The sequence below is a fragment of the Budorcas taxicolor genome, chromosome 16 (genome assembly GCF_023091745.1).
Source record: "Budorcas taxicolor isolate Tak-1 chromosome 16, Takin1.1, whole genome shotgun sequence".
Taxonomy (NCBI): domain Eukaryota; kingdom Metazoa; phylum Chordata; class Mammalia; order Artiodactyla; family Bovidae; genus Budorcas; species Budorcas taxicolor.
This window is the reverse complement of record NC_068925.1, coordinates 70,037,534-70,064,086: the sequence shown is the minus strand read 5'-3', so window position 1 is coordinate 70,064,086 and position 26,553 is coordinate 70,037,534. Positions and strand designations below refer to the sequence as shown.

At 41.9% G+C, this 26,553-nt stretch overlaps 1 protein-coding gene across 3 annotated transcripts in view; it reads right to left on the bottom strand.

Moving 5' to 3' along the window:
* The window catches only part of PTPN14 (protein tyrosine phosphatase non-receptor type 14), a 187,848-nt gene that overhangs the window by 85,034 nt on the left and 76,261 nt on the right, over positions 1-26,553 (bottom strand). For 2 of the 3 annotated variants that reach the window (XM_052653613.1, XM_052653614.1), the window contains exon 3: positions 20,511-20,680. In XM_052653613.1, the coding sequence (XP_052509573.1) occupies positions 20,511-20,680 (170 nt within the window). Of the gene's footprint in view, positions 1-14,880; positions 14,975-20,510; positions 20,681-26,553 lie in introns of those variants that run through there. The other variant, XM_052653616.1, reaches the window with a different exon arrangement.

Genomic DNA, 26,553 nt, shown 5'->3' with positions numbered 1-26,553 from the left:
AGCAGGGACATTACTTTGCCAACAAAGGTCCGTCTAGTCGAGGCTATGGCTTTTCCAGTGGTCATGTATGGATGTGAGAGTTGGACTGTGAAAAAAGCTGAGTGCCGAAGAATTGATGGTTTTGAACTGTGGTGTTGGAGAAGACTCTTGAGAGTTCCTTGGACTGTAAGGAGATCCAACCAGTCCATTCTGAAGGAGATCAGCCCTGGGATTTCTTTGGAAGGAATGATGCTAAAGCTGAAGCTCCAGTACTTTGGCCACCTCATGTGAAGAGTTGACTCATTGGAAAAGACTTTGATGCTGGGAGGGATTGGGGGCAGGAGGAGAAGGGGACAACAGAGGATGAGATGGCTGGATGGCATCACCGACTCGATGGACGTGAGTTTGAGTGAACTCCAGGAGTTGGTGATGGACAGGGAGGCCTGGCGTGCTGCGATTCATGGGGTCGCAAAGAGTCAGACATGACTGAGCAACTGAACTGAACTGAAATGAACTGAAGGAAGATACAATTTTGCAATGCTTCAAATGCTTGTGGATGTTTGTCTTTATCTTCAAGGCAATGATACTTAAACCTTTTTGATAAAAGGAAAATGATGTAAACAACCACCCTTAGGGAAGATGCTTAAAGTTGGTATGTATGTGGTATGTAACATGCAGATGGCTGGGAAAGATACAAGTTAGGAGGCCAAACAATAACCACGACAGTGGTGTCAGGCACTATGAAGCATGCTTTTCCATTTACTAGCCAGATTAATCTTCACCAGATCTGGCTGTGAAGAGACTAAATCATAGAAAGGATAAATAACTCACCTAAGGGCATACAGAGAGTGAGTGGCAGAACTAGAATTCAAACCCCAGTCTGTGCAACTCAAAAGCCTGTGGTCCTCACCACTTCCCTACATCCTGGGCCAGAGGTAAGAAAACATAAAGCAGGGCAAACAAGGCTGGAACGGATTTAAATGAAAAGTGGGAAAGCCCAGGGGTAACCATGGATTCTGAACCACAATGCACAGGTTTGAATCACAGCTCCATCACGTATTCATATCTGGGGCAAGTTACTCAGCTTCACTGGGCTTTTGTTGCCTATTCTGTAAAATCAGAAAAGTAGTAGTATTTTAGTAACAACAACTTTAAGAGCTGTTGTTAAGGACTAAAAGACTTAATACATATAAAGATGTTAGAATTGTACCCTGGCACATATTAAACATTTAATAAATGATAATAGTCATTATTGTTAATAATTAGAAAGATCAATAATCATAAGGATCTGCAACTAAGTGCCCAAATACCTGTTTTTATGTTTACTGATGTGTTCTAGGAACCTCAAACACAGTAGGCATGCTTGTTTAATAATGAACTCAATATACGGAGCCCAGAGAAAGCAAGGTCAAGTAGCTAAAATTTTCTAGCCTTAAAATCTGCTTTTCATTTTCCCAGTAATAATGAAAAATTCTGTAGAACCGTTGAATAAAACAAACGTGCATATTCAGGAAACGAGTCCACTTGTCAAAGCCATATGGGAGAATGTCCATAGAAAATGTACTAGAATGTCTATTGCACGTACAGCAGCACAGTCCACAACAGTCCCAAACTGAAACCAGCCCAAATGTCCTCACAGTAGAATGTGCGAACTGTGGCGTATGTCTGTACTGGAATATTAGGCAGCAATGAAGAGGACTGAGCTCTAACCGTCCTATATTGTTACACGGATGACTCACAAAATGGCGATTACAGAAGTAAGAGACCAAAGACAACATATCATATTAGTCACTTTAAAAAGTTTTTTAAAAAATAAAGTAAAGCTAACCTATGTTGTTTGAAGTCAGATTAATGGTTACTCTGGGGGCATAGAGGCTGAGAGGGAACAAGAGAAAGGATGTGAGGGGCTAGTGATGCTCCAAGTTTTGATCTAAGGACTGGTAACCACACAGTCTGATTTCTGCACTTGTATGTATCACACTTCAATAAAAATTTACCTTAAAAAAATGACTCATGGTAGAGAAAGAAGGTAACAACATGACTTCAAGTGGAAGTGTTTATGAGAGCGCGGAGGAATGGCAAGGGCCTGGTACAACAAATGATAAAAGGATAGAGAGCCCTGGATGACGGTCAATTTATGACAGGGAAAGAAAGACAGAGCTATCTACAGGAAAATGGGATGTTTAGAGAAGGATTTAAGGTCAGTAGAAGGTGGTAGGAGGGTAACAGTTCATCACTGTCTAGCTTTCTAGGTCTTGCAAAACTTTGTTGTGCAAGAGTGAGCAAAGTGCCCCAGGGAGAGGTTATCAACAAACAGTACTGCCCTCATCACCCCGAGGAGCCTAAAGCAAGACTAACAGGCCACAGAAGGGCTCCTATGAACGCAGAAGCTTTAAGAAAAAGGCCGTACTATGCATACGCTTCCAGGGCCATGTATACAGTAGATACTCAACATATGTAAGAATGTATTCTAGACTGTCCTCAGTAGGGAATCAAGAATAAGATGTAAGTTAAGACACATCTATCAGAAACTACCCGTAAAGTCAGAAGATGTTTAAGCTTTATAAAGATCATAGATAAAGAAAAATTTAGATGGGCAGAGTTCTGGCAAACGAAGGATCAGATAAGGGAACGGGACTGGGAGTCTAAGAGGGAGAGAATTTCAGGACTGGACTCTCCATGTCTAGTGTTGGTCGGGAGTGAAATGAATAGGCAAAGGTCCCTGGTTCTGAGGTGGGGGTTCCCATGGTAACCTGCAAGGGGCTCAAATGAGCCAAATAAATGATGGACATAATTTCTCAAGGGCTCCAGATGGAATGGCTAAACAAAAAACGATGGAAGCAGTAGCAGATAAACAGAATACACGCAGAAACACCAGGCACCCAGAGGTAACAGAAATACTAAATGGTAATTAAGAAGTAAAAATGTGAAATGAATATTTGGGGTGAGTTTTTAAAATAGAAAAAAAAAGTCTGATTAAAAAAAGGCAAGGAATCTATGAGAAGCAGATATTAAAGATATTTGAACATCACTGGAAACTGGAGCTTGCCCGGGGAAAGCAATGACAGTCAAGAAAAAAAAAGTGGAAGGGTCAACCTTCGTGCAGACAGCAGACACCCAGTCCTGGGGCCTGGTGAAGGGTGGGAGAAGAGAAGCAGGAGCTGGAACATACTAATGGGCACAGGACGCCACTCCAGAAGCAGACGCCAGCCTGGGCTTTTGGCTCTGGATCTGATCAGGGAGGTTTCTTTAAAGAAGAGCCCCATTTGATGGTCTGTACTGTCCTTTATCATGATAAAGTTTTGTGTTTCTTAAATGAAAATCATAAGAGGAGAATTTGTACAATGGCCAAATGAGCCTCATTCACAACGTTAGTAAACATGATAATTAAATTATATATACAGTATTTCATTATGGATGATCAAAAGCTAGATTGAGTCTCTCATTTATTTAATGCTTTCTAACCAATCATTTATATGATGAGTCAAGGGAAAAGAAAAGTAAAATATTATAGTCCTAGTGTGTGTGTGTGTGTGTGTGTGTGTGTGTGCATGTGTGTGTATATTTTCAGGTGTAAATGCAAGTATCACAGAGCAATGAATAAGAACCTCTGTGATTCAACATTCCTCTCCTGTAGATGGTCAAAGCTCTAAACAGATTTCTAATCATACTGTCCTTATAATCACACAATGTTACAAACTGGCAAATAATCACATTAAATCAGGAAGGAAAAATATCTCCTTTAGTGTATAATGGTTATAAGATTCGTGACACTCTTTTGAAAATGAACCAGATGTAAAGAACACAGCTTTCTTTTATGTGGTATTTTCCAACTTCCTGTGGATAAAAACTTCCAGGCCATAGTTTTCAAAAAATACGAGTTAAATTTTCTTGTAAAAGATTGTCAGAGTATTAGCTCTCAGGATAAAACTTTCAGTACTCATAACAAAGGGGAGCACTTCCACACACACACACAAAACACAAAACCTCTCAAAGTATAGAAAGGTCACAAAAGATAGTTTAGAAAATTAAAATACCTCCAATCTAGAACTGAGAATTTTTATCTTTAGTTTGCTTTTTTTTTACTTAAATATATTGTGCTTCTGGTTGGTAATTAGAATCAAGGATTCCATAAACCAGTCTAGAAAATAATACCTTCTTTAATAAAACTAATGATGAAAACTCTGATGTTTTTACAACTTGGGAATTTTATTTGGCTGAAATATTTTCATCATCACTTCTAAATTCATCTATTGTTTTATCTTACATTTACCTAAATTCAGTAGAAGTTGACATATTGGCATAGCAAGAGAATTACTGAAATCCACACACAGATTCTCAGTTTTGAAATATTTTTTTAAGTTAAATTTATAATTTCAAAGCATGAGTAAACAATGGAAAAGGTCTCACATATGGTTTTAGGGTCCTAGAGTACTACAATTTAGCCCAGTTCTATTAAGGATGTACATAACGCCAATATAGTCAAAGCTATGGTTTTTCTAGTAGTCATGTATGGATGTAAGAGTTGGACCATAAAGAAGGCTGAGTGCTGAAGAATGGATGCTTTTGAACTGTGGTGTTGGAAAAGACCTTGAGAGTTCCTTGGACTGCAAGGAGATCCAACCAGTCCATCCTAAAGGAGATCTGTCCTGAGTGTTCATTGGAAGGACTGATGCTGATGCTGAAGCTCCAATACTTTGGCCACCTGCTGCAAAGAGCCCAATCACTGGAAAAGACCCTGATGCTGGAAAAGATAGAGGCAGGAGGAGAAGGGGACGACAGAGGATGAGATGGTTGGATGGCCTCACCGACTCAATGGACATGGATCGGAGCAAGCTCCGGGAGACAATGAAGGACAGGGAAGGCTGGTGTGCTGCAGTCCATGGGGTCACAAAGAGGCGGACACTACTGAGGGACTGAACAACAACATAATGCTAAATTCTTGTACAGTCAGGAAATTTAATGACTTATTTGAAGATATACCATACATTATATTATATATAACCAGTTATGCATTTACAAATTTTAACTAAAAGGCTAAAATTTTAGACTATAAAACATGAGAAATAAAAACTAACCAAAATTACTGCAGAACCTCGGTTTCTCCATTGTGTTCATGTTAGGCATCGTGAAGATGCCCACTTATTGTACAAATAAGACCACCTATCCTCTGGGCTTCCCTGGTGACTCAGTGATAAATAATCTGCCTGCAAATGCAGGTTTGATCCCTGGTTCAGGAAGATCCCTTAGAGGAAAAATGGCAACCTACTCCAGTATTCTTGCCTGAGAAATCCCATGGACAGAAGGAGCCTAGAGGGCTACAGGCCATTGGGTGGCAAAGAGCTGGACATAACTGAGTGACTAAGCAACAAAAATAATCTATCCTCCAGGTTCCTCAGCCTAAAATGAACTTTGCCACTCTTTAATTCCTTTCCAATTCCTCCAATATATCTTGAGATTGTATCTTGAGAATCTCTATTTACTAACAACATTAGACACTGCTACTGCTAAGTCACTTCAGTCATGTCCGACTCTGTGCGACCCCATAGATGGGCAGCCCACCAGGCTCCCCCGTCCCTGGGATTCTCCAGGCAAGAACACTGGAGTGGGTTGCCATTTCCTTCTCCAATGCATGAAAGTGAAAAGTGAAAGTGAAGTTGCTCAGTAGTGTCCAACTCCTAGCGACCCCATGGACTGCAGCCCACCAGGCTCCTCCATCCATGGGGTTTGCCAGGCAACAGTACTGGAGTGGGGTGCCACTGCCTTCTCCAAACATAAAACACTAGCTACACCTGAAAGAACATCAGGGTAGAATTTCCTTTCATTTAATCAAACAAAGTTTAAGTCTCAACGTGGCATTAATTAAAAGATTTTGACAGGCAATCAAGAGCAGGGTACAAGAATATGCCATTTTTTAAGGTATAGATTCATTTTTTAAATTTTTGCTGAAGTATAGTTGATTTACAATGTTGTATTAATTTCTTCTGTAGAGCAAAGGGCTTCCCTGGTGGCACAGACAGTAAAGAATCCACCTGCTATGCAAGAGATCTGGGTTCGATCCTTGAGTCAGGAAGATCCCTGGAGAAGGGAATGGCTAACCACTCCACTATCCTTGCCTGGAGAAACCCATGAACAGAGGAGCCTGGCTGGCTGCAGTCCATGGGGTCACAGACAGTCAGACACAACTGAGCAACCAACACTTTCATTTTTTCATGCATTTTTCATGCTTCTGAGCCATGCACGCTAAAGACCACACTTAAAGACACAAGCAGTCCAATTTCTTAGTTTTGCTTTTTTTAAAAAAAAAATAATCATCATCACTTACCAAGAGTCATCATTTTCTTAAATAATTTAATTGAAATCTGTTTATACTCTTCAAACTACACCCTCTTCAAGTTACAAGTACTGCAAGACTAGCCCCTCTTTCTGTAGCCAACCTGGCTTCAAGACCCTGAACAGCTGCTCTGACCATCTGTGAAGCTGCAGGCCAGGCCTGCCTTATCCTGTTTTCTCACACTGGTCTGATAACCTCTGCACAGTAAGCACGACCCTCTGGGCAAGATCTGACCCCTCATATGGGACTGGGGCAGGAGTGGGGAATCTACTTAGGAAATACACGTTGATGATAACAATACAGTTTTTGCTTAAATTACTTTTTGCAACTCTACTTTTAGGAAGTGCCAGAGGAAATAAGGGACAAAGTTAAACTTCATTTCAATGACATCAAATCCTTTATCTTTGGAGGGCAATTTGATTTCTAGCACTCACATTGCTGTTGTTCAGTCGCTAAGTTGTGTCTGACTCTTTGGATCCCATGGACTGCAGCATGACAGGCCTCCCTGACCCTCACTATCTCTCTGAGATTGCTCAAATTCATGTTCATGGAGTCAGTGATGCCATCCAACCATCTCATTCTCTGTCACCCCTTCTCCTGCCCTCAATCGGATCAGGGTCTTTTCTAATGAGTCAGCTCTTCACATCAGGCGGCGTAAGTATTGTAGCTTTAGCATCAGTCCTTCCAATAATATTCAGAGTTGATCTCCTTTAGGATGGACTGGTTTGATTTCCTTGCAGTCCAAGGGACTCTCAAGAGTCTTCTCCGACACCACAGTTCAAAAGCATCAATTCTTCAGTGCTCAGCTTTCTTTATGGTCCAACTCTCACATCCATACATGACTACTGGAAAAACCATAGCCTTGACTAGACGGACCTTTGTCGTCAAAGTGATATCTCTGCTTTTTAATACCCTATCTAGGTTTGTCGTAGCTTTTCTTCCAAGGAGCAAGCGTCTTTTAATTTCATGGCTACAGTCACCATCTGCAGTGATTTTGGAGCCCAGGAAAATAAAGTCTGTCACTGTTTTCACTGTTTCCCAATCTATTTGCCATGAAGTGTTGGAACCAAATGCCATGATTTTAGTTTTTTGAATGCTGAGTTTCAAGCCAGCTTTTTCACTCTCCTCTGGCACTCCCATCAAGAGGTTCTTTAGTTCCTATTCACTTTCTGAGATAAGAGTTGTATCATCTGCATATCTGAGGTTGTTGATATTTCTCCCCACAATATTGATTCCAGCTTGTGATTCATCCAGCCTGGCATTTTGCTTGATGTAATCTGTATAGAAGTTAAATAAGCAGGGTGACAATATACAGCCTTGACATATACCTTTCCCAATTTTGAAACAGTCTGTTGTTCCATTCTTAACCGGCATACTGGTTTCTCAGAAGACAGGCAAGGTAGTCTGGTACTCCCATCTCTTTCAGAATTTTCCAGTTTATTGTGATCCACACAGTCAAAGGCTTGAGAGAAGTCAGTGAAGCAGATGATTTTGCTGGAATTCTCTTGCTTTCTCTGTGATCCAGTGGATGTTGGCAATTTGATCTCTGGTTCCTCTGCCCTTTTAAAATCCAGCTTGTGCATCTGTAATTTCTCAGTTCAAGTACTGCTGAAGTCTCGCTTGAGGGATTTTGAGCATTACCCTGCTAGCATGTAAAATGAGTGCAATTTACTTCACTAATTCCTAAGATGTCGGTGTTCACTCTTGTCATCTCCTGGTCGACCATGTCCAATTTACCTCGATTCATGGCCCTAACACTCCAGGTTTCTATGCAGAATTGTCTGTTCAGCATCAGACTTTACTTCCAGATACATCCACAACTGAGCATCATTTCCACTTTGGCCCAGTCTCTTCATTCTTTCTGGAGCTATTTCTCCATTCTTCCCCAGTAGTCTATTGGACACTTTCTGAGAGCTCATCTTCCGGTGTCCTATCTTTTTGCCTTTTCATACTATTCATGCAGTGCTCAAGGCAAGAATACTGGAGTAGTTTGCCATTCCCTTCTCTAGTGGACCACATTTTGTCAGAACTCTCTGCTATGACCTGTCCATCTTGGGTGGCTCTGTATGGCAAGCCCCTTCGCCATGACAAGGGTGTAATCCATGAAGGGGCTAGCACTCATAAGTCAGTACTATTAAAAAGTTTCTAGCCAATAAGAATTTCTATAAAAGCAGGGTTTTTAGTGATTTGGACCCTACTAATCATCAGTTAGCAGAATCAAGAGCTTCCCAGGTGGTGCTAATGGTAAAGAATCCGCCTGCCAATACAGGAGACACAAGAGACATAGGTTGGATCCCTGCATCAGGAATCTTTCCTGGAGAAGGGAAGGGCAACCCAGTCCAGTATTCTTGCCTGTGAAGTTCCACGGACAGAAGAACCTGGTGGGCTATGGTTCTTAGGGTCTCAAAGAATCGGACACAACTGAATAATTGAGCACAGTGAGCTCAGTTAGCTTAGTTAGATACTAAGCCCTTTGGTGGCACTGTAATGTCACAACCTGACTAGATTAATCTACATTCCCAGAATTCTCTTCCCTGTACACTTCTGGTTACCAGGGCCAAAACCAACTGAGAAATATCTGCACAGCAATTGCTCATTACCTCACAGTACCTCTTTGTTATTTAAAAAACAGACATCATTTGAATATCCACTATGTCCTGGACATAGTAATGGGTGCTTTCTGAATTAATCCTCACAGGAGCTATGCTGGCATGATCTCCAGTTGATAATAAACACAAAAGCTGAGTTTGAGGGAGTTTACAGACCCTGACCAAGAAACAAATAACCACAAAGCAGATTTCCTGAGTGCAAATCTACTACAGCAGAGTTTGTTTTTGAACTATATTTTACTTCCAGCTAATATTTTCCCTGAAGATTAGACCAAATACCAGTTCTTCACTGATTCGATTAGTCATTCAAAATATATACACAGTGCAGTCTGGCAGATACCTAACTTGCCTTCATATTTTCCACCAATAGCCATTTTTTCACAGTTGGTCATTTACTTCAAGGATCCAAATTACTGACCTTCTTGAATTTTCCTTGATCTGTGGGTTTCTCTGTTTATTTATCACAGTTCATGTCTTCTGAAGACCTCCTTCAAAACATTTGGTGTCCTGGTCAAAAACATTTGTTTCTAACACTGCTTCTTCAATCTCTCTGATTTTCTGGTAAATTATCATGTGTCTGGCTTGTATTTCAGTGAAACTTACGTAAAATTTGCTGGGATTTGCTCTGAATAACAGTAACACCTTTTCATGTTGGCAGGAAACATTTTTACACTGGCAACACATCCACCCATTCTGGCCAGCTGCAGGCACAAGATTGATGGGCTAACCTTGAGAGCTGGGCTGCTGTAAACTGGAACACGCTGCAACATGTCCCTGCTAGGACGACTCCTCCCCCCGCTCACAAATTATACCAGAAAGCACAGTATCATCCTTTCACAGTCACACCTGGGAACTTGACACCAGCTGACACCTTTCTACTGTTTATTTCCAATGTCTCAATTTTCCACTCTTCTAAAGGGCTTAGTGTCATCTGAAAGCTTGGCACTTTCACTCTATGCCCAGGGCGGCAGATCACTGATAAAAATGCTAAATAAAACCCATCTCAGTTCCAATCTCGACAGAAGGCTCACTATTTAAAGGACTCCATTCAAAGAAGCGCCTGTTTTCCTTTGCCCTTTGTTTCTTCCGTCTAAACTACTTCCTTCCCTTGGACAAAACACATCTCTTCCAGTTCTACAGGGTGTCTTAGCTGTGGCAGGGCAAGGGAGGGGAGTATGGGCTAAGGCTTTTGGAAATTTAAATAAATCCTCTCCCATGTCTGGATCCTTGGCTAACCTACAAACCATGCCAGTACCGGCTGAAGAGCCAGACTTCCATCTCTAAACAGTGGTGTGACTGTGGGCAAAGCCCCTCCATCTCCCTAGTTCTCGTCTCCTTCATCTGTACAATAAAGCAAGTGGCCTCTAGAATGTGTGGCATCTCACGTTTGGATATAAAACCATGACTCTGGTAAAGCTTAGTTTATCTTGATAGACAGCAAACTACTTTTTCAAATAAGCTATGTTTGCTTAAAATTTGGGTGGTTTCTTCTCTGTTTTTTTCCTTTTGGCCCTACAGAACATTTGGTACCTTTCTGATGGATGGAATCTTTTATGAGTAATCAGAGATGAGGCAGATATTGAAAGCAATAAAGAGGAGAAATCTGAAAGACTTGAGCCATATCTCCACCACATAAAGTACAGGAACATGTTATCTGGCACTCTGCAGAGATGTGACATAGAAAGAAACTTTTCAAACAAGGATGTAAGGAGAACGATACTCGCACATCCCTCTGGACCATCCAGTTTCTGGTAGGTGGCTAAAGCATGAAGACCGCTGGACTCTGAGTGCCATAGATCCAGATGGGCCACTGCGGAGATATGGGTGGACCGCAGTACTGAGAAGCACGCCAAGTTATATAGAAAGTACAAGTATCAGCGGTCACAACCTAGATGCCTACAGAGCCAGCAGGTCACTTGCAGGAGTCCATATTATACCACAGGGAGTCGGGGTAATGGGCAAACTGGATGGACAGCACATGCCCACCTGCAAGGCATCCAAATCCAACTCTTTAAATAATGGTCCAGGCACAACAAAACCCACCAGTAGACCAGAATCCGCTCTCACACTGCCAGTTCACCATCTCTGACTTCACAGGTACTCCTGCCCTCGCCTTTCTCTGCTGACCCTTCAGTAGGAACTAACCCCCACTCTTGTTTCTCTACTAAAGCTGGGGAGTCGGGGGACACGTGGACAGAAGTATTTCTCTGGCAATGAAATGTAACGAATTCAACTAATTTGATGGATGAAATCTCCACGTATTAGTAATAAAACTTCTATTAGGGGAAAAACCCACAATCCTTTTTCAGAGACTGCTAATAGAGCCCCCTTTATGGGGTTGTAGCCTGGTGGCTCAGACAAGAATCCACCTACTATGCGGGAGACCTGGGTTTGATCCCTGGGGTTGGGAAGATCCCCGGGAGGCGGGGCAATGGCAACCCACTCCAGCATCTTTGCCTGGAGAATCCCCACGGACAGAGGAGCCTGGCCGACTACAGTCCATGGGGTCACAAAGAGTCGGACACAACTGAGCGGCTAAGCACACAAGTGAGGACCAAAAAAAGAAAATTACTGAACACACTTACTGCAGTACCCCGCACTCTCATGGCTACTACTATTAAATTCTGTCGAGTGACAGAATACCAACTACCTTCTTCCACGAAACCCCATAGAGTTATATTCTCAGGCCCTGCTGGCTAGGCTGGGAGGTCTCGTATTGGGTCAGAAAACAGCTATGCCAAAAAAAAGCCCAGAAAAGGACTCTATGCTTTCTAGATGCTGCTGCTGCTCAGGCACTGTGGGGCTCTTTCACGTGGGAGCCCCGCACGCCTGCCACTTCCCTCCTCCCTCCCCACCCATTCTGCCCCAACTTAAGGTCCCCCTCACTGAGATGCCAGCGGAAAAGCAGAGCAAAGGATTCTAAAACATCTACCCCCCGGTGCCTCTCTCTCCCTGCAGGATTTTTTTAAAACCCCAGTATTGAAATGTACACACTCCTCCCAATCCCACCCATGACAAATGGTATCCCAAAAAATCCAATAAATACTTTTTAAGGAAGTGGATGCTTTCTTTAAAAAAAAATCCATACAGCATAGCTGGCATGCTTTGACATGACAAAACACCTCTTCTCATCACTACTGTTTATTTTCACCCCCTCTCTACCTCTCTGAAGGTAAACACTGCTGTGTGGGATCATTGGGTTCTACTAGGCTTTTGAAATAATTCAATAGTCTAAAATTTTAATCCCTGCTGTATTATAAATCTTTATTACTCCATGAGTCAAATGTTGGATCCTTCTCAGTCTCAGAACCATTTGGAATCAATGAATCAGTGAATAAACACATGAATAAATGTATCTTTGAAGATCGGGGAATACAAAATGAACAAAATCGTTGCCCTTGCTTAAGACATCAAGTTATATCCAAGTAGCTCAACAGAAACACATGATTTTTGTTTGCTTTTGAGCATTTCAGAACAGATCATCAAATACTAGTAAATACACATTAGCCATATGATTGAAAATGAGAATTTTAAACAAAGAAACAACCAGATTGTGTTTAAGTACTAACTTCATTTTATTTGGGTATACCTCATTGTTCTGCTGCCTAAACTTCTATCTCTCTACATATTCTTGCAAATGAGATCTTTTTCCCGAGAGGGGAAAGACAAGGATAAAAAGGATATCCATACATGTGGAAGACTGGGTATGATGAGGTAGGCACTAAGGCGTGCTTCTGCTTTAATTAACAAAAGTCTAAACTTTGGAGAGTCATCCCCTTTACAGAAAAACGTAAGGAAATCCTAGTTGAGGATTGAGATAAGCTAATTAATCAGCTTCCCTAAAGGAAATTCAACTGATTTTAGAATATTAATGGCTCCCCCAACTCTGCAGGATTTTTGCACTAAGTCAAGTCCTGGGACAGAAACGGTTACTAACGCCTCAATTTTATTTTCATATTTACATCCTGTTGTTCAGTTGTTAAGTTGTATCTGACTCTTTGCAACCCCATGGACTGCAGCACACCAGGCCTCCCTGTTCCATACTATCTGTCAGAGTGTGCATACAGAGTGAAAATTTTATTTTTGCTCCTCTGTGGATTTTATTATTATTATTATTACTTACTCTTCCTCTTTGATCACACCCATAACAGCAGACTCAGATCCACCCAGCAAGTCACAAGGCAATAACAAAACAAGCAGAAATGAATGAACAGGGACATAGGTAGCAGGCTGTCCTGGGCAGGACTGGCAACAAAATTTGCAGAGTCTAGTGAAAAATGAAATGCGGGGTTCATAATTCAAAAATCATTAAGAATTTCTGGGACTTCCCCAGTGGTCCAGTGGTTAAGACTCCAAGCTTCCACTGCAGGGGGCACGGATTCAATCCCTGGTCGGGGAACTAAGATTCCACATGCTGCCTGGTGCAGCCAAAAAAAAAAAGAAATCATTAAGAATTTCAAAGAATGGCAGCAGAGCACAAAGCCAAGTTCAGTACCTTTCTGAGTGTGGGGCCCCGTGCAAATAACTGCACAGGTCACAGGCCCACAAAGCTGGGCCAAGAAGATACTTACCAGGCTCCCTGTGATTCACGAAAAGAGCGAGAAAGCCTACGCCAGGAAGTAAATAACATGAGCAGTGTAAGCTTTACAGACAAACTCCAATTTCCAATAAATCAAATAAGTGGAAATGAAATAGACGCTGCTTGGAGATACTGCTCTTTCAGAAGAGAGAGGACGTGTTGAGATCTGTTCATTTTATTCTCCCAACTGACTAGCAAAGTGTCTTAACATGGAATAGGTGCTTAACACAAAGGTTGAAATAAAAAATTATGCAAATGGCAACTCACATCTTCATCAACTCATCTCCTTTGGGGAATCAATTCTTCTGGCCTTCAAGATGGCTGTTTATGGCACATAGCCATCCTCCCCTCCCATCTCATCATACGTGACATTGGCCACACAGTATAATGTTTGAGATTAAATCTCAGTATCAACAGCATCTTAAAATATCTGGCAGAAACAATTTCGTTCTCAGTCATCAGACAGACAGAGAACAAGTTCTCATTCACTGGCTGGAGCTGGCTCGGAGAAGGATTTGCCATTCTCAGCAAATTATATTATCCACAGGGAATTCATGCTGAATCTTAAGTCTGACTTGAAGGGAGTCCCTATTTCCCAGCCCACGGGTAAACTTTAAATAGCCATTAAAATGACATTTCAAAATAATAAAAGAACTCAGAGAACCGGAGGAACAAAATATATGGTGTTGTAAAAGGAAATGGAAACGTTACCATAATTAGAGCTTTTAAAAGAGACATTTTAAACACTGGTTGAACACTGACTTGTTTACAAAAGCACTCGAGGCAGATGCCAAGAGACTAAGGAGGAAACCTTAGGTATTTACAAGAAAGGTAAGGTGAAGAAAGCTTTTGTAAGGTCACTGGAACCACTTCTTGAAGCCTAGTTAAAAAACAAAAATTCAAAACACCAGTTTGACCTTCACGGGGATGTAAAAAGTCTTAAGCAAATCTACCTTAAACATCAATAGAATTGCCAACAGCCCAAAACATATAACTGGAAGAAAAGTGGGGTACCACTCCCCACCACCCTCTAACACTGTAATAACGTTATAACTCCCTATCACTCACCATCACAACAGAAAATGCACCATGCTCTCTATGGCACCGAAAGAGCGCAGCTTTCAACGCGGCCGTGTATTTCCAGTTAGTGGAATGACACATTGTCCCATTAGTTCTTCCCAGACAAGGAATTACATTCAACACTGTGGAATGCTCCCTACTAGTCCATAAAGAGATTAAGAATTTTTTTCAAAATCTTTCTGGAAATAACTGCTAGGCAGTTCTACCAAGCAGACTAGCATGTAGCCTCATTGTCCAGCACTTTAGGGAAGTTGGGAGATGGACAGGGGAAGAGTGACACCAAGAGAAGGGGGACTCACAGAGGCTGAGAAGTGCAGAAAACAGAGGCAGCGCCCACTGGGTGGAGGGAGCCTGCCACAGGTCCCACAGACCTGGAGTCCCCAGCAGATGAGCTACAGTGTCCCGAGACCGTCCTTGCAGAGCGACTGTGCTGGCCACAGCGGCGGCTGAACTGCTTTGCCTAAACGACGCTCACCTCTAGAAGCGCGGACCACCCCACCTCCACAGCGGGCTACAAACGTGTCCTGGAAAAGAAGGAACGGTTATCTGGCCTCCTTAGGACAATCAGAAGCCCCTTGCTGCTTGCTGCTTAGTTGCTCAGTTGTGTCCAACTCTTTGCGACCCTTTGGATTTGGGCCTGTCAGGCGCCTCTGTCCATGGGATTTTTCAGGCAAAAATACTGGAGAGGGTTGCTATTTTCCTCCTCCAAGGGATCTTCCCAACCCAGGGATAGAATCCACATCTCCCACATCTCCTGTATTGCAGGCAGATTCTTTACCCACTGAACCATCTGGGAAGCCTAGAAGGCCTTTGGCACTATGCAAATAGACCATTCAATAGGGATAAAGCAAAGATAAACACGTTCTGATAACGGAAAAATGCCCCAGAATTGAAAATTTTAGAAATCAAGGAACTTCAACCTCGAAGCCAATTCACGCTTCAAAAATTACTTCTTCTCTTACAAAGTGTTCTCTTTAGTGTTGAAAAAACTAAATAGGGACTTCCTCACTGGAGGAAGACTTGGAAAAACCCCAGACCTAAACGAAAAGCAGTGATCTTGGCCAGCAGCTTTCTGGTTTCCCCTGGCTATTATTAAGGATCCTTCTGTTTGACTAAGAATTTCTCCACCTCTCACAAACCATCTTTCTTCATTCTGTGTCCAGAAAAATCTGAACACCATGTGTTTATAATGAGCCTGTTGCTATGCACATCGTTAAAACACATTACAAAAATCTTTCCTTTGAGTCAGGAGGAGGGCAGAACGGGGGAAGATAAACTCCTAACCAGAGTCCCATTGCTGAACAGAAAAGCTGGCAAAAAGGCAGAAGAGAAGCCAAGCAAAATGGAAAAAATTATGGTGGTCCATCCTTGAGTCATTTTAACCAAAGGGGGAAAAACGAACGTTTTTAAAGCCCCAAGGTAATGTATCTTACAGCTTGGAGAGAATTCTCTCCCTAATCTCTTTCCTTTTCATGGTTCCATGACTCATCCTCCATCTGTCTGTTAGTGTGTCCTCTTCACCAGCTTTTTCACACTTCTTTAAGAATATTAAGAGGTTTCCCCCCCTTTTATGTGTACTTCTGTGTGTGTTCTCCTTCTGATAACTTTGGTCTTCTATTCAATCACCACCTAAATGTTGGTTCTGAACTGTCTGTTTCATCCCTGACTCCACCATAGTTATCTTGGCATTTTTTCCTCACTTATGAAGAGGCTTGTTTTTGAAAAGTCAGATCTGGGAGATGAGAGGAAACACAGTATGTCAAAATTAAAGGAAAAAAAAAAGGTGGGGGGGGTTCTTCTCTGGTGGTCCCGGGGTTAAGAATCTGCCTGCTAATGCAGGGGACACAGGTCCAATCCCTGGTTTGGGAAGATACCACATGCCAGTAAGAAAGGGTTAGGAGCAAGTAAGCCTGTGCTCTAGAGCCCGGGAGCCGCAAGTACTGAAGCCCACACGGCCTAGAGCCCGTGGTCCACAGAAGAGGCCCCCACAGCGAGAAGCCCGCACACTGCAACTAGAGAGGAGCCCCTACTCGCCACAGCTCACGAAAAAGCCCGCACAGCAACCAAGACCCAGCACGGCATAAAATAAATAAGTAAAATTATTTTTTTAAAAAACAGCATCTCAATTTTCTAATTTAAAAAACGTTGATCATCTTAATAAAGTCAATCACCTTCTTAAACAGCACGCAATCAACATTCTTCTCCAATTTTTGTTGTATTGTTCCAAATACTGTATTAACCTGCAAGTTTTCAAGGATAGAACTGTCTGAAGACCACAAATGAAACAAACATAATGAAATATACATTAAATATATCTTCTTTTCGCCTCTGTGTTTTTATATAGATTCACACAGAGAGAGAGAGAGAAAGTATTAATTCTAACTTCTTTGTTCTTATCCAGAGAAGTGGCTAATGTTATAGAACCTGTTTTACTCTCAAATAGAGGTAGCCAAATTACTGCAAACATGTGTCGCGTGAAAACAAGTGTGGTGGGCTCCAGACAAAGGCTTATTTTTTAAGCACAGATGGTTGAATGGTTGCCTCCTCCAAAGGGTTGCCTGCAGTGAAAGACAGATCTCTAGTTCTAATCTATGCAAACATCTTACTGTCTGGGCATCACAAAGACTAACTGTTCTGTGTCAAAGCTGCGGACTCCAGGTGCTCTCAGAAGCCCAAGGCCATCTGCACCTGAGACCCTGGTCACTCAGGAAACAGGAACTGACTGGGGAGCCAGTCACTAACCAGCTCCTCGTGAGCGCTGCCGGGGCCTTCGGTGAGACAGTCCTCAGGGACCCTGCCCTACCACGGCTTCTCCTCGGCCGCTCTGCCTGGAAGACAGTTTCAATATTCAGTGGAGACCCCAGATGCTTCTAAAACCTCCCAGGAAGGTTCACATTCCCTAGGGCTCCTAATGACTATCAGTACCACAGCTCTCTTCCACTTGAATTCAGCTCAACTGTTCATCTCTAACTTCAAACTCAGAAATCCTAAACACTCCAAAATGTTGTTCTGTCTGAACCAGGCCTCCTTTACACTCTGGCCTATATGTCCAAAACTAAGGGTGGGTCTCAGTGAGCCAAATCTGGGTGATGGTTGGTGGCCCTCAACCTGCCCAAGTATATACATTCCTTTTTTCTCTTCTTTTTCTTTGTTCGGTCACACTGTGTGGCTTATGGAATTATGGTTCCCCAACCAGGGCTGGAACCCAGGGTCCCCACAGTGAGAGCGCTGAGTCCTGACCACTGAACCCCGATGGAATTCCCTGCTTCTTTTCTTTATCCCTCTATCAACGTTCCTTTATTTACTTACAACACTTTTCTGTCTTGTTTCTCCATCTCTCCAGCATAAGTCTTTGACCTGCTCTGATACCCCTTGGCACATTTCAGTTTTCGGGCCCTCTGAGACAACAAAAATTCCTGCAATGTTGGTGCAGGGGGCTCGGGGGTGGGGTGCGGGGAGGAGTATCAAAAAACTCCTCTTGCAAACCCAGCTCCTAATTACAAATATCCTTTCTCACAGAGAGAAGGTTATACCTGAAATTTACATAGGTTAGTTCCAGAGTTTACATCTAAAAAAAATGTCCTTCAAAGTTCTGAATTATTTTCAGTTCGTTTTTCTGCTCAAACAGCAGTAAGAGAGTCTGCTTCAAACTCCTGTGTTGAAAAACACTCCTTTCCTTCCTTATCAAACCTCTTACATGAACCAACCTAACCAAGCAAAAAGAAGTCAAAAATTCCTATTCTCTACCTCAGGTTCTGAGATTTAAACATGCTTTGCTTCAGCTTATATAGGAAAATATCGACAAATAATGTAGCATTAAGTTTACTTCTCTAGAAAATCTAAAACTGTAAAGAGCTTTATAGGTTAACTAACTTATTTTGATTCCCAAGTCTGGATGAACATCAGAACTACCTGAGGAATATTGTTTATTTTAAACAACACATCCTTGTGATCCCCAGCCTGAGATATTCTAGTTCAGACTTCTGGTGCAGTCCTAGAATCCATATTTCGAATAAATGCTTTGGCTTAATTATGATCCAGCAAGCTCTGGTCTGAGAATCACTGATGATTCCAACATCCTATCCAGTATGGCGGCCTCCTCTTCAAGACACCACACAGGCTATTCACCCTGAGCTACAGCAATTCCAGAGACCAAGGAGCCTGCTCTTTGGTTAAGTCTGCTTCTTCCACTTTTATATGGCTTTAATTATTAGAAACTCTGTTCTTATGTCAAGCCAAATAACCAACGTCTTTCAACTCCTTGAACTTCATTGTTACTGACCCTAATTTTGTTCTCCAGAGCTAACACAGAATTCCTTCCCCATGAGAGTCCAAAGGCAGCTACTGTACCCTTGCAAGTCTTCATCTGTCTAAGCTTAAACAATCTTTCGTTTTTTTAACTTCATAAAGCTTAGTTTCTGAGTCCCTCACCACTTCAACTGCTCTTCCTAAATAGACCTTACAGAATAAATCTGTCTAGAGGAACACAACTTCATTTTTTTTTTTTCTTACAGGCTGAACTTTTCTCAGTATGCATTAATTTATAGCCCATGTTTCACCCTTGGCACTCACGGTCTTGCATTTAAAGGTCCAAGAGCTATGAATCAGCAAGTATTTATTAAGCTAATGCTGTGCTCCGAACACTGTATAAAGTACTCAAGAAGGATTCAAAAGCTGGAGGAAATCATCTTGATCTGATTCGACTTGAGGAGATTTGAGGAGATAATTTCTTGGACAGAAAGGACTTAAATGAAATCACTCAAAACCAGCACATGATGGTCTATAATTAAGTGCTTCAAATGAATGACACCTGAAGACTGATGTAGGTTTCCTGGGTCAGACAGTCAGCCCTCTCACAGCCTCTGTTTTATAGAAACACCACCTATGTAACAATAGTTTGGATTAAAAAAAGAAGAGGATGGACACTATCACCTTAAAATGTTAATAAAAATTTCAACTGCATCCTTCTTTCAGAAATTTAAAATCTAAGAAATGACACAGAGAAGAATCAAGTAGCATACTGTTCCTTCTACCCCAGATGTCACTGGCATTGCTTCCCAAGCACTCTGAATGTCGTGATCCAAGTAAAAGGCTTGTAAGTAGAGAGTTTATGCAATTCCCTTCATTACTGGAAATAAACATTTGATAAACACACACCCCCCCCCCGCATATTTTAACAAACATCAATAAAAACATACTCATTTCATTCACAGAGCTGCAGACTAATCAGATCATTCAAGACTTAGACGCAAATCCCTCACTTTACAGATGGAGGAGAAATACCATTTCAAAGACCACACAGGGTTTCTCCCAGGTAAAGCAGCCAATGAGCAGGAGGGTGGGGCCAATCCCCAGGTCTCTCAGTTTGCTGGCTTCCTGTTTCTTTGTATTAAACCTACCAAATCAAAACTCTTACCCTGTCTGAGCTTTCCTCAACTCTACTCCCATCTTCAGTGACCTTCTCAATCCTCAAATCCAAAGTCGGATGATGCATTTTGTCTGGGGACATTTTGAGGAAAGGAGTGGACCAAACAGCATTAGGTGGTTAATTAATTTTTTTAATTAAATTCTAGCATATTTATTTTACTCACAGTCTCCAATTAATATTTCTATGCTTCTAGACACAAAATTCTACCTGTCTCAGGATCACTTGCCCACTCACAAGCAGAAGAGGGGACCACTGGCATGAGCTACATGGATTCAGACAAAAATTCTAAAGCTGCAAATTGACTGGTAAACAATCCCCAACTACCTCCCCTCTCCTCCATTCCACACACACACACACACACACACACACACACACACACACACACACACACACACAGACACACACACACACACACACCCCCCAAAGCAACCAGCTCATCTACCTCGTCTGAAGCCTCAGTTACTCCACACCCTTCCTTGGAACACGGAGAAAAGCACCTACCTTGTGGCTTCTTGCTGAAGCCATGACACATTTGGCACATAGAACATGACTCCAAAGAAAAGCAGAGGCTCATTAGCGAACTTGTCCAGATGTTTCTTCAGAGGTTTCTCCAGCTCCACCCATCGTGCTTGCTGGCTCTTGCTGAGAAACCAAAGGCCAAAGTAGTGTGTCTAGGTAAAAAGACAAGACAGCGTCAGTTCGGGCCTCCTAAGGGGCATCCTGAGACCACACAGGAAATAAGACTCCAGCGTCTAACCTCACCTTTGGTCCCCCAGCCCGGACACTAGGATCCAGCTTTTACTTTGGAACTTTTGAAAAGAAACCAGAGTCACACAGTACTTACTGTAAACCACCCCAAGTCTCCAGATGGCAGTATTCCTACCCATGGCTGCTCTTTGTACACATGGGTACGGATGCACCTGTGTTAGGTAAGGGCAATGGGTGATACAGAGTGGAGACCATGCGGACTTATTCTAAGATCTCAAGGCTGACTTCCTTGTGCTTTTGGAATGCTTCGTGATATCACATGGAGCTCACTAGCAGAGGCAAACACAGCTCCTGCACCTGCTGCAAAGTAGCTTAACTCTGCTCAACTCCGAAGATGAACCCTTCTGCCAACGTTAAGCGTTGCAGCGTAGAATGTTTTCATAGGGTACCTGATTTGAACAGAAAATGGATTCACTCTGTTTGGGCTTTAATGAAGTACCTTAAAAAACATCGGCCTCTACCACTTCATTATACATGAACTGCGACGAGTCTCTCCCCTATATTAAGCATGGAGAGTGGAAGGAGTCGCTCTTCACAGCTGCCACAGGAGCCCCCAGTGGCTGTTCTTGGCAGATTAGTCGGGGGGGGATTTGATAGATGAAAGTGAGATTTTTCACCCTTGGACTTGAAGCCTCAACTGGTTGAGTTTTGAACAATGTGCTAAATGATTAAAACAGGTACTTTTATGCATTCAATCCTGTCTTTATATATTAATTCATGCTAGGATTTCAGGATTAGCACAGCAGTCACCCAAAAAAAAAAAAAACAGATCACTGCTTTTGAAGCATTCTTTTATATTTCAATTATAGCCTAGAATGGTTTACAGCACACCTGGAAATCTGCCTTCAAAGGCATGATTTCATTACAATGCTTAATTTCCAAAGGCGTTTTTGTGCCCAAGTTCCCACTACAGCTGGCTGCACCCTCAACGATATAGTACGTCAATCCCCATCACCAAGCCACCAAAATGTGTAATCAAGTCTTGACTCTGAGTTTACTAGAAAACCAGACACGTCCTTCCCTACATAAAACTGCAGATCTAAAAATTCTAAAGGATATTTTTTAATGTGTGAGCTTTCAGATGGGACCATTTCCTCCATGATGTTTCACAGGGCAAGTCCACACCAGAAATCTATGCATTTCTCGAGCAACAAAATGCCAACAAACAGAATCAAGGCTATGTTTCTATTCAAAACTTAGGCCAACTTGCTTGAGTGAATTCTGACCCTATTGTTCATTTCCCAGCTCCAGCAAGTCCATTAGTTGTTCCAATGTGACTGATGATATAGAAGAAATGAAATGTGGCTGAACGGAAAGAAAATAGGCTTTGATGTCAGTTCATCTCCCAGCTTCTACACCCGCTGTCTCCGTAACTGTATGAGTGATAGAACCTCGCAGAGTCTCAGAGCTTTCTCCTCTGCGAAATGGGGATGGTGATTACCCCCATCAGCCACAGGCTGTTAGGGGCGTAAATGAGATAAAGACCATCCGCCATGTGCGTGGCCCACCTTAAGTAGCTACTTCACAAATGGTGCTTTCTGTTGCAGCTATGTATCGCCACGCTCATCATCCTCAGTAATAAAAAAACAAAAGCAGGCAAGCCTCAAGCATCTTTGTCATCAGCCGCTATTGCCATCCCTGTCAACCACAGAATCAGAAAACAGAAGTTATCTGGAAATAAAGGAGAAGAGGCAGGCAAAAGCAGAAGCTGGAAGGTCCACGAGTAACATAAAAATCTAAAAGGTATAAGAAAAAACATCACAAAGCAGTGTCTCCCCAAAGAGTTTCTTTAAGAGTCTCACTAAAGGTGTTCATGGGACACTGGAATATCACTCTGAAGCTTTCCGAGGGGATCTATCACGTGGGTTAGGCTAGCCTGAAAATGAGGCAATCCGGGGACTTAATTTAATAAACCATCTGAAAAAGATCCAATGCAGTTCTGCATTGCACCAAATTCCTTCATGGAGCACGGTGCCGTATAAGGGTATTCCACCATATTCAGGATGACTAGGAGTGAGTCTGTATATGATAAATGAGGTAATATATGTAAGCAGTGATGGGCTATGTGATAATTATTTTACTTGGAAAAGAGCCCTTTCGTAAGCCTGGGTGGAGAAAGTGAGGGCAAACTTTGCAACTGCTTCGCAGGCCAGCTGTGATTTATCACCTTTCACTAAAAGCAGTCTTGACATTTGGAGGTATGATTTTATGGTCCCTACTTCACTCAAACTGTAACATTCACTCAAATTAGTAGCACTTAAACTATAAAGGGTCCACCATAACTGCATAAACATTCTATAATTGATTTTGCAACAAAACAAAACAAGGTAACTTTTACTTCTCCTGTGATTTAAAGGCCAGCATTTTAAGTTTCCTTTTCTCCTTCCCACCCAATCATTAAAGGAGACCTGATCTCTGCTCTTCAAAACAAAAAAGAAAGAAAAAACACCCTGAGAAAGTATTCCATGGAATACACATATACACACAGATACACATGTGTGCACATGTGCATACACAGAAAAGGAAGGTGATGAGGTATGAGAATCATGCTGTGAAAATAGTCTTGAGCTATAATTAATAGTATAGAATTCCAAATAACAAGGCAAACCACTTTCAATGTTGAAACCTAATCCATGGCATAAGATACTTTTGCTGCTGCAGTATAGCCTTTTCCACAAGATACAGGGTATTTCTGGGTGACTCACATGCATTTATCCAGTGAAACAATTATTTAACTATTCAAGAAATGGGGTTACAGTGCAGAAGAGGCAGATAGCCTGGAGGACTATCAGTTTCTACCTGTTATGGCCAGAACGACCTAGTTTTAGAAGTGCTCAATTCCGTTATCCACCCCATCCGACACTGTTTCGTAAAGCTCTGCTCCAAGTAACGTTCTCCATTCCCACCTCACCCCTCCCTATTCTTCCTCTGCCATATGCCTGCTCTGAAGTGCTCAACAGAGGAGAAAGACCCTGTCCCCAAGTTCTTATTACCCTGCTCTATTCAAGTCCACAAGGCCGCACGTTTACTCAGCCATGTCTCACAGTGTGTCACAAGAAACAGAACCAGAACCTAACCTCTCACTCAAACTAACATGCGCGCCAGTTAACTTCCTGTGTATCATCCAAGGGGACACTAATCCCATCCAGCCCAGCTGAGGCCACACCAGGCCTGTGCATAAGCCACCTGCCAATTTCAACTCCAGCTGAATTCTGAAAGCTGAGCTCCTCTGCTAAACACTGCCACGTGGTTGAAGAAAACATGGTGGATTCCGAACAGAAACCCCCTCCTCCACGACCAAAGGATTCTACCGCACTGCCCAAGTAAAATGCCTGAGACACTTGCTTGATTTATCTCCAAAGCACCAAACATAAGCCAGGTCCATCTAAGCCTCACAATACCTCTGTGTGAGCTCTAAATCCCATTTTATTTCTCTAGTTTTCTTTAGAAAAAAACAGCTCCGATGCTGTGAATTCTGCAATGCGTTCACTGCTGATAAGAAAAAGAAGACAGAAGAACCAGTTCCCAGGGAGAGGAACCACATCTCTGAATCAACTGCTAAAAATGCACAACTGAAATAACAACGGGAGAAGAGTCACCCTAAACTGTCATTTTCATATGAGTAGCTTCCTGGTTTATTTGGTTTGGAGTTTTGCATTTTAACAGGAAAGCATAAGTGTATGTGAGCCCACAAAAATAGGTTTCTTCAGTGGCAGATTGGCCTGCAAATCCTCCAGCGTGAAAGTTAGACCCCTCTTGTGGGATCATCAAAAGACTATAGTGAAGAAGGCCTTTAAAAACAATTTGAGATGTTTCTGATTTGCTGTCCATTTATCTGTAAAAATGGTATTATTCCCCACAGTAGTTATTAATGAGGGTAAGGTTTTGTTTTTATTTTTTTTAGGGTTTTGTTTTTCTAGTTTTGTGACCAACAGCACAGCTTAAATGCTAACTGTTTATAAGGGTTACAGACACAGTCTTGGCAATTACTAGGGACCAGGGATTAAATTCAATGATCTTATCACAAGCATTTTGAAGAGGTAATCATCCAGGAGCAAAAGTTTAAAATACCTTGCATTAGGTTGTAAGGGTTTCTCTGTAGGAACATATAGTTCGGTTGTAAATTAAGAAGCAGAGAAGTTGAGATGCCTCCACATAAAATATAGAGGAATTACATACAAGCATTCAAACCTTCACTGAAGTATGGAAAATACTTCAAAAGATGACTAGACGCAGACTCTGAAATAGCAGTTCACGCAATTACATTCCAACGGCTTTGGAACATAAACCACCATACATCAGTTGGATAACAGCAAAAAACAACTTATGCGCAATCAACCTCTACTCTGGGTAGTCTGGGATTTCTGTAACTGACACGTCTATAATTAACAACTGCACCATCTTCATTTTCCTAGGCAATCTCTTCGTAAAAGTACAGGAAAAGAAACTGCAGAGTAACACAGACCAAAGAAGCAAATCTCATAGCCAAGAAAAATCCTTCCTTCAGAGGCTATACCACTCACTTGGAATACACAAAAAGATGAAGACCAGGGGATTACCTCACCTACAATCTGTCTATCAAGAAAACAGACACGGTGCCAATTTACCTTACAAAACTGACATTAAGCTAATAAGATTTCACATTATAATCTTTACAAAGAGAAAACACAGTACAAAATTCAGAAATCTCCCCAGCAGCCTACTCTTCAATCGTTTCTTAATCATGGTTGACTATTTTAGTCCTCTGCAAATACAAACATATCTAGATGCATTTAAGCTGGCTATAAAACACAGCAAATTCCTCTATTATCTCATAGGGCCAGGGAATGAGGTGTTCGAGTACTCCCATTATCACAGATAAATTTCCAATTCCCAAAAGATTAACATAAAATCAAGCCATAGCAATGTCTTTAATGTAGGCTAGCTTTACTTTGATGAAAGGAAATGCAGGTTAAGATGCTGTACCTTTATAAACTCTAGCCATTATGAAAATAGCAAAATGTGACACACTTCTACCATAACTGCTAGCTTTAGATAAATCAGCTTTCAGTAAAGATGAGAATACAAATGTGTAAAAGAAAAGGGGATAATTTAGAGGATAATCACCAACCCTATGAAATGGTTATGGATTTTTTTAGGCTCCTTTAAAAACCAGGACTCTTATTCCAGCCTGAGAAGAGACCCAAGAATTATCAAATTCATCCTTCCACAAAGTGCTGGATTTCCTAATAAAAAAGTTATCTTGAATAGAATATGGCCAGGAAGAGTAGTCTCAAGTACTTCTGTTATTTATCTCTCTTTATTATTTTTTAATTAAAGTAAAAGTGAAGTCGCTCAGTCATGTCTGACTCTGTGACCCTATGGACTGTAGCCCTACCAGGCTCCTCCATCCATGGGATTCTCCAGGCAAGAATACTGGAGTGGGTTGCCATTTCCTTCTCCAGGGGATCTTCCCAACCCAGGGATCGAACCCAGATCTCCCACATTGTAGGCAGGCGCTTTACCCTCTGAGCCACGAGGGGAAAAGTATAGTCAATTCTCTACCATATGCAAAAATAGATAAGCAGTGGGAACCTGCTGTTTAGCACAGCTCAGGGCTCTGTGACAACCTAGATGGGTGGGATGGGGGTGGGGGTAGGAGGGAGGTCCAAGAGAGAGGGGATATATCTACACATAGCATATTCACTTTATTGTACAGCAGAAACTAACACAAAATTATAAAGCCATTACATTCCAATAAAAATAACGCAGAAAAAAATGTAGAGTCAAGATTATT